This window comes from Larus michahellis, chromosome 6, assembly GCF_964199755.1.
Source record: "Larus michahellis chromosome 6, bLarMic1.1, whole genome shotgun sequence".
Lineage (NCBI taxonomy): Eukaryota > Metazoa > Chordata > Aves > Charadriiformes > Laridae > Larus > Larus michahellis.
The window spans coordinates 41,158,329-41,169,860 of NC_133901.1; the positions used below are offsets into that span (position 1 = coordinate 41,158,329).

The following is an 11,532-nucleotide window of genomic DNA, read 5'->3' on the forward strand; positions in this document are numbered from 1 at the left end:
CTAGTAGGGGTAGGAAGAGCAGCAATGGTGTAACGCAGCACCTCTGGTTTTGTTGTGGATAAACCTCTGACACTTCACTCCCAGGACAGCAGTCATCAAAGTGACACCCAACTTAAAAAGCAGTGCGTCCAATGGCATAAGCAGGGTATGGGCATGAGTGAACTGAACACAGGTTTGCAGTCTGGTGCACACAGGCAGAATCACAGTGGAAAGATCAACGTAGAGGAATATTTCCTGGAATATTCTGTGTTACAGACCATGGCTGGCTGCATGCGTAAGCAAAGTGGGCTGCTACCTGGAGGGCAGGTTGCCTGCTCTGCTTATATTAGAGGCAATGGGTTTTGACAGAACAGCATGTTCCTCTCTACAGCCAAGCTCTCCCTCCTGTGTGCTGATGGGGGGACTGGTATGTGTAGGTGGCAGCTCCTCCTGTGAGCAAGGGACTAGCATCAGCCCTCCTGGCAGCAGCAGTAGCCACTGCTCTGCTTGTGTCACAGCTTGGGCTGCAGGAGCAGTAAGTTGTGGCCTTCAGAGCTCCCTGCTGGTTTCTGCTTCAGCCATGTGTCAATGGCCAGGGAGAGGTGGAGGGAAGGGGAGCTGGGAGGAGGAGAATCTCTTGGCTCTTCTCCAAGTCCCCCTGAAATATCTGCTGACCTTGAAACCTGCACTTCCTTTCCTCCAGATTCTGATTAACTGTCAGTTAACTGAGTGCTCCATCAAGCCTTTGCTTATGTATCCCCCTGACCGCTCAGCTCTCTTTCTGCCTTCTCCCAGACTCCCCTCCTACCCCTTCCTCAGACCTCTTGGCTACAGCCCTAAACCAAGGTTTTGCGGAGAAGCCTAAAGCCAATATCTGTGAAAGATATTCTTCAGTAGAAGCGCTGGTATCAGGCAAGGTGCCAATGTATCTTACTCTTCCAAGTGACATTTTTGTGGCGTTTGTGTACAGAGGGCAAAAGCAAGGGTTAATGCTCTGACAGGCGAAGGGCAGTGGATTAAGAGTATATAGTATCTGCGGTTAAACAGATCTTCCTGTTCCTCCTCTATTATTATTATGGTTGTTATTACAGTCATTTGTAGGGCATCTAAGTGAAGTTCATCCAGAATATAAATGCCTGAAATTGAGGAGCAAGGCAGAAGAAAACATTAAGATTTCCAAGTAGAGGTGACCTCTGTTGCTCTTTGAGCTCAGACTATTTTTGGCAGGAGCAAAATGAAGAGAAGGCTTGCCTTGGAAAGAAGGCAGCGCAGCTGCCAGCCCCTGTAATTAGCCAGCAGGCTCGCAGAGTGCGGGGAGGAGGTCACAGAGCACACGGCTCCTGCTGTGGCACTGCTCAATCCGGAATAGTGCCTGCAGGAGTGGAAAGCCTCGCCAAAGCCCAGATAGTGCAGCTGATTCCATGCAAGGCGAGAACCCTTCTTCTGGGACTAATGAGTCTGCTGATGGCTAGCGTGCACTGTACCGGGTGCACAATGCTGGCAGGTCTTTGGAGGAGGAAACATATCGTCCTCTGTGCACACAGTGGATTGATTCAGCCCTTACCAAGTGCCTCCAAGTGGGCTTGGAGGTAGTAGTTACTCAGAGTAAACCAGAACCTTGATGGCCCTGAATTGCAAGCGAACTTCTGAAATGTACAGTAATGGAATTAATCATTTATATCTTTGCTTAGTGTAATTGTAGCGGAAAAGGAGTTACAGCAGGCAAGGTTTCCCTGGCAACCTCTGGGCCAGTGAATCTATTGTATCTCTTTATATGTAAATTCCAGACCTGCCAATAGGTTATGTACAAACTATTTTCTGATGATAATTGAAACTGAGCGTAAGGGGTTTTTTTATGAAGACTTTTAATTTTTTCAAGTTTTTTTTATACTGTGTCTCGTCATCTAAAGAAGGTAATCAAGGAAACAAGACAACAAAAAAAAGTGTTTGTCAGGATTTTTACTACAAATATTTTCCCTCCATGGTATTTAATAGGAAAACCACATTTAATTTTTCCTAAAGCAATTCATTCATTGATATAGGCTGGGTTAAGGGTGTAAAGAGTGAGCATATTACACTCAGGAGTCACACAGTGATAGACATGGGCTTGATATCAGAGACTAGAGATAAAAACCTCCTTTCCACAGCAATGTTTCCTTACTTGCTACTTTCCTCATTGGCTAGCAGCTCAGCGATGTATTTGTGTACTCCCCAGAAAAGCTGGATCCAGAGCCAGTTCCTGGCCTGAATTTTGTCTGTTTCTAACCAAGCACAGTTTCTCTATAGAAATAAAAGCCAAGTGAACATGCAGGTAATAAGGGAAGATGTATTTCAGCCTGCTTTACTCAAGGTGTGGAGCTTTACACCAGTTCCACTGCTTTTTTTTTTTTTTTTTAAATTTCCTTTTGTCTCCATTCCTGTTCAAGCAGTGGGGAGGTTCAGTTTCTCAAGAGCAGCTTTACTTGTGGGGTCTCTCAGTTCCTTGTCATCTGATGGAGTTACACAAAGTGGAAAACTCTCTGAGACTTTAAAATAATGATGTGTACTTCTTGAGAGGCATTTCCAATCACTGCGGTATTGGATTTCAGAAGCATTTTAGGTAACCAATCTCTTTCTCATGGGTGCTGTTGTGGGTGCTGTTTATTTCCACGTGCATGGATTTGTTTCACAAGTCTGTTTTTGATGTCTGAGTGAGGCAGCTGAGGGAAAAATTAGATGATAATGCAGGAGAGAAGATGCAAAAATAAGCATAACGATCTAGACAACTAGGATGTTTCCTCCATAATTTTTTTGTGAGTCGGCATATTTTAAATTGCACAGGCTATGGCATAGATTGGCATAGATTTTGGTAAGTCTTCCTTCACTCACTTCAAAACACTTCTTTAAAAACCTTCAGCATCTTTTTCTGGTTTTCACAACTTTGCTGTGATATCTGACAGGGATGCCGGATGGCCCAAAGAGATAAACATCAAACAAGTAAAGTGTCTCTGCATCCAACCCTTTGATGGTCTCTGTGGTGACGGCTCGCTGGAGATTTATATCATAGAAATACTTGCACAGCACTTTTTCTGACTTGTGTCGGGATTCAGGTCCAGAGCACCTGTCCGCACTCCGTAGTTCCATCCAGACCTGATCTTCTTCAATCTTTTTCTTGTACACACAGTACTTGCTCTCCTCTTGCGTTCCTAGCCAGGCAATGGTGACAGAGTTGCAGGTCCTCAGCTTACTGAAGGACTTAATTTTTAAGCTCTCTGGAAGAAGAGGGAATAAGGGCTTGTGGAAATGGGGGGACACCTGTACTTTCACAGAAGAGTTAGTCTCTTCTGTGGACCTCAGCTGCACCAAATATGTGTCCAGCAGCTTTCCCTTCAGTGAGAAATACCTCAGCCCTGAGACGTTTTCTGATGCCACTGTTTTACCATTTTTTGTTATGTGAACCCGTACTTGGCCACGACACAACTGAAAGGTGAATTGTATTTTCTTGTGCCTTGCCTGGTACTGCAGACTGTAGAATTTCTGTTTTTTCCCATCCAGGACAACCTGAATCACTTTCCCATCTTTCAGCTCCATCACCTTAGGTTCAGGTTCTTCCAGGGTTCTTGCAAATGTGCCGGTGTAAGCAGCACTGGCGTTTGTGAGGAGATTGACAACAAAAACATCAAAGTAATACTGAGTGCTGGGACTGAGATTGGGCACTGTGTAAGTGTTCTTGGTACCCATGCATATCTGCCTGACTTCCCCACTGCTCACTCTGTTGATGATGCTCAATTCACTGTTGGACAATATCATCACCTGTTGCGGTTCAAGAAGGTACGGGGAGAGAGACAAAGCTAATGTAGGTGGCAGTTTCATTCCAGAGGATCTGATTGCTGTCTCAGCAGCACATAAGCTCTTATAGTTGTGCTTTTCATTCACTAGAAGACAGTACTGGATGTTTTCCCTATGTTGCAAGACAGAGGGACTGTGTTTCCAGGTCAGAGTCACTGTTGTATGCCCAATGCCGATAACATCTATGCGTGGGTCCATTGGAAGCTCTGGATAGAGGTGCCCGGATGTTGTGTCAGTTGTTAAGTACACAGTAATGTGTGTGTCTCGCTCAGTGGATAAGAACTCTAGCATGTAAAGGGCAGAATGAGAAGACATACCCATGTAAGTCTCTACAGAATTTCCCTTGTAGTTAAAAATGGTGGACACCATGCTTGAAGCCTTCTGAGATTTTGAGACCTCTTGTGTATCATGATCGCCTGCAGGCAAAAAGCAGACTTGTAACTTTTGCTTTAACAGACGTGAAATAAAGCACATCACATACGTTTTATTGTTCATGTGTCAGGGAACATCCTATTTTCTTCCTGAAAACAATAACTATACCTAAAAATACTTTTTGCTACCGGCAATTTATTAAAATAAAATTTCAGTAGCTTTTATTTTAGCAGTGCAGTTGTGGAATTGTTTTCAAAAAGACTATAATTATAAAACCACAACTTGCAAAAGCTTGACTTGTATTGTGTCTGATGTCCCTACAATTTTCTTCTTCCAAAGGCTGTCTCTTTGGGTACTTTACTTCAAGGAGACTCATACTTTCTGTGAAAGGACTTTTCTTTGGTTTAGTGTTGTGCCATTGTCTCCTCTGAAGAAGGAAAATTTATGACTTCAAAGGAACATTATTTGAACTCCTCAGTCAGGTGTACCTGCCTGACAGGTAAGAACTTGTTAATGGCAGCTTTCAGATTTTACTTTGAAAAAATTAATTGAAAAAATCATGAAAGAGGATGGAATTTCCTCTTAGGCTAAAGGCAGCATAATGCCCACTGCCATGATAGATGGGTATTCCTAGAAAAATAGATGGCTAAATCTTCTCTGCATCCCTGTGGGGTGCAAAATGACTGGTTCAAGTGGCCAAAGCCACAGAAAAAAAGCTGAAGTAGCAGAGGGAAGTTTGGTCCAGTGCAAACAGCTTACGAAGCTCATCTGTGCTCGTGAAGCCCCCAAGACCCAGGTTGTTACCAAGTATTAACCTTAAATTTAGACTTTTTCCACATGTAATTCTTGATTTACTTGAGTTGACGGCAAAATCCCATGGGCCTCCATGTTTCACCCATGGAGACAGGGATGTACTTTTCAGCCAATGGCAATTTACAGGAGAGGGAAGCATGAGATGTTTAAGCTTGTGGGGAATTTCCTGTAACACAACTCCTGATGAATAACTTAGGCTTTCTTTGTCTCTGCTTAGGCAGACTGAAGGTCTTACCTCGTGCTGCTTTTCCAAGGAAACTTGCGGAAGCCTTGTGCACAAGTATGCTCCATTCGATGGGAACGTCACAGGGGGTCACTGTTATTGTGAAAGGTGCAAGGGCTCTGCCTTCCTCCAAAACAAAGTAGTACCTGTAAATGTGGATTTAAAAACAGAGGGGAAGCATGAGGAAATTCAAGTCTGCCTGAGACTCCTTGTAATCGGCCATTCTGATGTGGGTAGAAATGACTGCTGCCCTTTGAGGTGCATCAACACAAGGGGATGGTGAATATCTGAAAACTTCAGCTGTGAGAAGAATACATGCTGTGTTTTTTTTTCTAATCTACAAATATTTACTGGAAATTTTATCCACTTACCAAGGGCAATATTTTTCCCACTGAATTTTAACATACTTCAGTTGAGTATCATATCTCAGTACTTACCTGTTTTTTTTTGCGTCGTGGCTGTTATTAAACTGACTGCCTTCTAGATAACCACCCATTGGCTAACTCTGGGGAATTTGGTACAGTTTTTCGCAGGATTTCCTGACTGGAGTTCAGTGAAAGCTCCTAGAGCCTGCCCTCCCTTGTCTGTGCTTGCACATCTAGGGCTTCCTGGTCTGACATGAAGTGGATATAACAGAATAGTTTTAGCCAGTCCTGAATGTTATCAGATGTCAACGGCAGTTTCATCCAGGCCAGTTCTAACTTGCCTTCATGACAGAGGTTGCGTTGTGTGAGCAGTACAAAGTGACATCAGCCTACTCAGTCAGATTTTGATTCCTGCTTTAAAAAACCCAGCCTCCTGTCTCACTCCTTTGGTCTTCTGTTTATTTCTGTTGTTTTGGTGTATATGGACTACACACAGACACAGAAATGTTTGGACTTGGGTCACTCACTCTGCAGTTAAATGAAGGCAATTCAAGATATTTTTTTGTTCATTAGTGAAACAAGCCTAGTCGTTATGGACATATCATGTCAGCCTAGAGGTCTGGCTTACTTTCAGGATATGGCTACTTGGGACAGAGTCAAGCTTCACTGGAAACAGTTACACATTCTTGAGTCTTTTACTTTTTAAGCCAGAACTTGTCATCTCTTGGTTTCCTCTTTGGGTGACTCTGGGGTTTGTAAGGTCCTTACCTGATCGTGCTAAACTGAAGGGGTTTTTGCTTCCTAATTGCGATCTTAATGTTATGCCACAAAAGTACAGCAAAACTCACTTTTCTCTGAGATTTTAATACCCATTTGCCTTTAACAAAGATAGCTCTTCATTTTGCTCTTGTGAGCATCATCATATTGTATAACATGTGCTGTGTTCCAGTTTCTTTCTGTGCAATGCATGTCAAGTCTGCACCATCTGGCTCACTCTCTGCCCCAGGACCACTCTGCTCGGGTGTCTGTCAAATTAAAGCACTTGAAGTGCATCTCTTCCCAAACAAGCAGATCAGACCGTGCTCCCCAAGGCGCAGTGCCAGTTGTAATATCTAGATCACCTACATATCTAGATACGGCAGAAGACTTTGTAGATATTTTGGAGAAGTGAAGAATCTGTGGGATTTCCACATGTGAAGCACTTTTGAGCTTAGCAAGCTTTAGTGTCATTCAACAAAAACACTTTTAGCATGCAGGACACTGGCAGAAGTTTTTCTGGTAAGATAAGAATGCTGTGCAGATATTCTATTGATTTTGGGGATAGTTAATTTGCTAGGTAAAATTCTTGTATTTTACAGTGAATGTAGGATGGCTGATGTGTCTCTGTGGTTCTGAAGCCAGGCTGTTCATGTGACATGACTGTTTGCTGTTGGAGCCCACCCGTTCTGTACCAGCTCTGCTGCTGCTCTGACAAACACCACACAGAAAGCTGCCTGAAATGGAGATGTGAATCTAAACTTCATCTCAGAGGGTGGTTCCAGATTATGGGCAATGTAATGACACTTGAGCCTGCAGCATTTCTCCTGCCACAGCAATGGGGCATTTCTCTGGGAATTCAGTGGACGCTGGTAGAGCTCTGCAGGTGCAGAGCAATTCTTGGCTTGTACTGGTAGTGCGCAGCTACCAGTGCCATAGGGAGATATGAGAGAATAGGAGGGAGTGATGTGCTCTTACCTTCTAGGTATATCCTTCAGCAGGTGAACTGTAGTTTCCTTGCCATCAGCAAGTATCAGGGAGTGGTAGAAATTGAAGAGATCGGTCTTGAAGCTCTGTTGGGAACTGGTGGTGGGGTCTTTTATGCAATGACACAAGCAAGCCGCCATGAGAAGACGGAGAGGCAGGTAAAACCAGAACCAGGACATCTTCAGTACTGCAAAGTGGGATGACAAAAGTTAATGGAAACTGCTGTCTTGGGGGAGAAAATAATCAGTGACCCCCTCTTTCTTTGCCTTTCCTGGTGTTTATCATAATCACAGCAAGCTAGGCATTCAAACAGTGCCAGTCTCCATTTTCCTAAATTGCTTAAAGTTCACAGGGAAATATTTCTCAGAGGATCTCTCTGCAAAGATTTAATGGCAGAAGCTGCTATGAAGTCTTTTATTATAGAAAAATATAGTCGATGTAGCACAAGTGCAATATCACAAGACAGTTATAATAAAAAACCCACAACTTTTGCTGCTGACAAAATGAGTGGAGAATTACATTTAAAATGTTTTTCCTAGTTTATGGTGTTCACTTGCTGAATTTCAGGGCTGGGTTATTTGTAACGGAACTATCACTTTCAAACTCACAGGAGGTCACTATATCCCAAACGCTGCTGCTGCTCTGACAGGGACTATTTAATTTTTATTTCATCCATCGTGACTGTAGGTAGTTTTAGAGAAGGGGATTGGAATAAGTTTTTCAGAGCAGTGTAAGGCACTGATGAAAAGTGGAGCATCCTGGATAAGAGTCCCTAAACTGATACTTAGGAGATTTTAAGGTCTTAATGTATCTCATTTGGAGAAAGGCTTCATTACTGTAGGGCAGTTGGATAAATCATTCTGAGATTTTTGTTTTGCCCATCCCTTTCACATCTGCATCACTTCCAGCCCATCTCAGCATTTGCCACTCACTGGAACTGTAACAGTTCTGTTGTATTCACTCTGATAAGAGGTTTTAAAAAATCACGTATGCCCCTTCCTTTTGCCACGAGGCTTTATTATCTGTGAATCTATGAAAGAAATGTACACAAACAGTCCTGAAAATCATCTCTGCAAATGCTGACATTGCACAGAGCTACACAGATAGGAGACTCCAGTTAGAACAAGAAATTTTGACAATTTTGACACTATATGTGAGGTTATTGATTAGCCTTACAACTTTTATGTCTGCTGCGTCCAGTTTCAGAAAGAGAGGAAAGTGCAAAAGTGGGAAGCTCATAAAAGGGAGAAGAAAGAAGGGCATAGACCTTTAGTACAGGTGCCAGCTGTAGCTCAGGGATTTGGAAAGCAGAGGGAGCTCTGTGAGCAAGATCCCTTTTTTGAGGAAAAAGTAGCTTATTGCATCTTACAAGCAGCAAGGAGGAGAGATCCTAGTTAAATCTGATTATTGGCTAATGATAGAAGACAACATAAAAGAGAAAGGCTCAATCCTTTAATTTTTACTCATTTCTGAGATCAGCCTTTTCCTCATGGTGCTTGCAAATGTGCAGAACATCTTAAGCAGTCAAAATATCTACAATTCAGCAGACCTGCTGTCCATTACAATTAGAGTAATTTTATGAAAGGACCAGTTCGTTTATAAATCCATTTCAATCATGTACATTTAAACATAGTATTGAATACACATGGATTTTTATGTACAAAATTTGTTTTCATCTCTGATTCCCAAAGTAACGCACATCTTTAGAATGAGTGAGATTGTTATTGAAATTATCACTGCCAGGTCATCTGAATGTCCTACTTAACATCCTAATAAAGTTAGGATATTCTCTTCCTCATTGTAATATTTTTAGTACCTGGCTGAATGCTGCAAGAGTAAACAACTATCTGAACAAGTTGAAAGAACAGTTAGGATTATTACATCAATTCCACTTTTAATGTTCTTATAACAGAACTTTCCTTATGACTCTGAGTCACTTATTTCCCACTTTGTTATTCTTGTAGTCTAACTATAGCTTACAGATTCAAAATATAACCACAAATATTTTGTTTTACCTTTGACAGTGGAATCTGAGTTGCTCTGCACTTCGGAGAGGATTAAAAAAAAAAAAGAAGAAAAGTCTTTCTGCTGCTTAAATTACAGGATCTTGCAAACCACACTGATACCACGGCAGCTCAGCTTTTCTTGTCCAGGAAAACAAACAAACCAAGCAACCAACCAGCCCATAATCAGCTTATCCCAAAGAGAACATCATCCTAAAGGCTGATTTTACTCGATTACACAAACAGTATACTCTCAGACTCTTGCAAATATATTACACAAAAATACTCTGCTTACCTCTTGTGTTCCTGGCCAGATGCTCCCCAGACCACTCGCTTTCTTTGCCGGAAAAAGCATAAAATAAAACAACATAGACTTTTCAGATCTCTGTAGAGAGATGAAAATCAAAACTGTGCAACCAGTTTAACAGGACAGAACTGATTTTTCCATATGGCTCCTGAACAGACATAGTAACTAAAATGCTTGCAGTCTTTCAAGAGAAGAAGAAAAACCAGAGGGTTTGGGGATTTTCTTAAGTGGGGTGTTTTCAAAGGTTGTTTTAAACTTGCATAATTTTGAAACCTTCAAAGTCACGCTTGTTGCTCTTTCAGTTCTAGAGTTCCTTCTGGAGGGCTGAGAAGCACACTGGAGCGTGCCGCCTCCAGACAGCGGGACTTTATTCCTGCACAGAGCGTCAGCCAGACTGTTGGAGCAGCCTAATCCCATCGGTGGCTGGCCAGAGAGCAGGTCTTTGACAGAAATGCACAGTGAGGAGGAGGGGGTGAGATGGAGAGAGCAACCGCTGTTAACCCTTGTCAGCCCTTAATACAAGCCAGCTGGGGACACACAGATCTTCTCCAGAAAACTGGCTTTGCACAAGTAGCTTGATGGCCCTTCCATGGAGCACGTGATCTCCTTGCCCACAGCACCGCAGAAGTTTCAGGTGTACCGTGTTTCTGGTGTGTTTTTTATGGCCCAACAGGTGCCAACTGTCTCACAGAAGGGAAGACAGAAAAGCTGTAAGGGAGGGAATGCTCTGCGTTTTTTTTAAGCAGACTGGAATTAGCAATCCTTTGAAGACTGTCAGGAATCTACTGAATAGAGCTGAGCAGATTTCTTGGCTTGCGGAGGCTGTGTAAGAAAGAAACTCCGAAAGTGTATGGGCCAGGGCGGGGGTGGTGTATTTCTGGTGTTGAATGTACTGTTGCTGAGGGAGCAGGCAGGAAAAGGGTGCATGGGAAATGGCTCACAGGGAGTGCAAACAATTGCTGCTGCAGTTGGGGCTACAAAGCAGTTGTAGCAAAGCCATGGGCCTGAAAAGGCCTGCTCCTGCTGAACAAGAGCAGGCAATGGCCAGGATTCATGTGTTGCTTGTACTTCTTGGCCTCTTGGCCTGAGATGTCAGGAAAGGAGCCCTGGGGTTGTCCCTGTGGGGATGGGTACTCAGCTTCTTCAAGCCTCCTCAGAAAGGTGACCCCAGAAACCTGCATGAGCTTCTAAGCAGGCTCTTTGCAGGGGGCAAAGACAGGGTATAGTAGGGAGGCTAGGTCACTTATTTATTTTAAAATAAAGTTTCTTGTTCAGTGTTTGAAGAGAGTGACTCGCAGTAACCCTTTGGCATTGTCCCCCTGGATTTCAAGATGTATTATTTAAGCCTCCCTAAGACTAAAGGTTTACTAAGAAGAGGAGCAGGTGAGGGAGAAATAAGAAGAGGCTTCAACAGATTCTGTATAGCTGATCCTTATGAAAATGTAATGAAATTTGTAAATTGTAATTTGTAACTGGTAAAATGTAATTTGTTTATCAACTGAGATAACAGAAAGAAATATTTACAATGTGTTCACTCTTACTGCAGAGGATGGCAGGAATAATCATGGTGTTGTCCATCAAAGGTTTGCAAAAAATTTATTTGTGGAAAAATTTTGCTGAGCAACTGGGCTTTGAAAAAAGGGAGCCTTGATATGGGCGCTGTATGACCAGAGTATTGGCACTGTCGAGCTGGGAAATGACATTGCAAGATGTTAGTTAGAGAACTAGCAAAAGTAAGCTAAACAGCAAATAGGATTTTTCAGACAAATTGTCATTCTGGTGTGAAATCCAGAGTAGGTAATATCTGGGTAACAGACATGGGAACTAATGAAACTCTAAGTACCTAGCCAGTAGCAAACCATTCCCCTAATGAGGGATAAGCATGAGAAAAAGGTGCTG

At 42.7% G+C, this 11,532-nt stretch overlaps 1 protein-coding gene across 2 annotated transcripts; it reads right to left on the reverse strand.

Moving 5' to 3' along the window:
• Positions 1 to 1,928: 1,928 nt before the first annotated feature.
• LOC141744727 (protein NDNF-like) lies at positions 1,929 to 10,048 on the reverse strand. Of its 2 annotated transcripts, none has more exons than XM_074591322.1 (4): positions 9,622 to 10,048; positions 7,315 to 7,510; positions 5,228 to 5,361; positions 1,929 to 4,223 (listed from the first exon to the last, which is right to left on the reverse strand). In XM_074591322.1, exons 2-4 carry the CDS (start codon positions 7,500 to 7,502, stop codon positions 2,872 to 2,874), a joined length of 1,674 nt encoding a protein of 557 aa, XP_074447423.1. In that variant the 5' UTR covers positions 7,503 to 7,510; positions 9,622 to 10,048; the 3' UTR covers positions 1,929 to 2,871. The 2 variants fall into 2 exon arrangements, with proteins under 2 accessions (XP_074447423.1, XP_074447424.1); XM_074591323.1 differs by lacking the exon at positions 9,622 to 10,048 and adding an exon at positions 9,339 to 9,474.
• Positions 10,049 to 11,532: the final 1,484 nt, after the last annotated feature.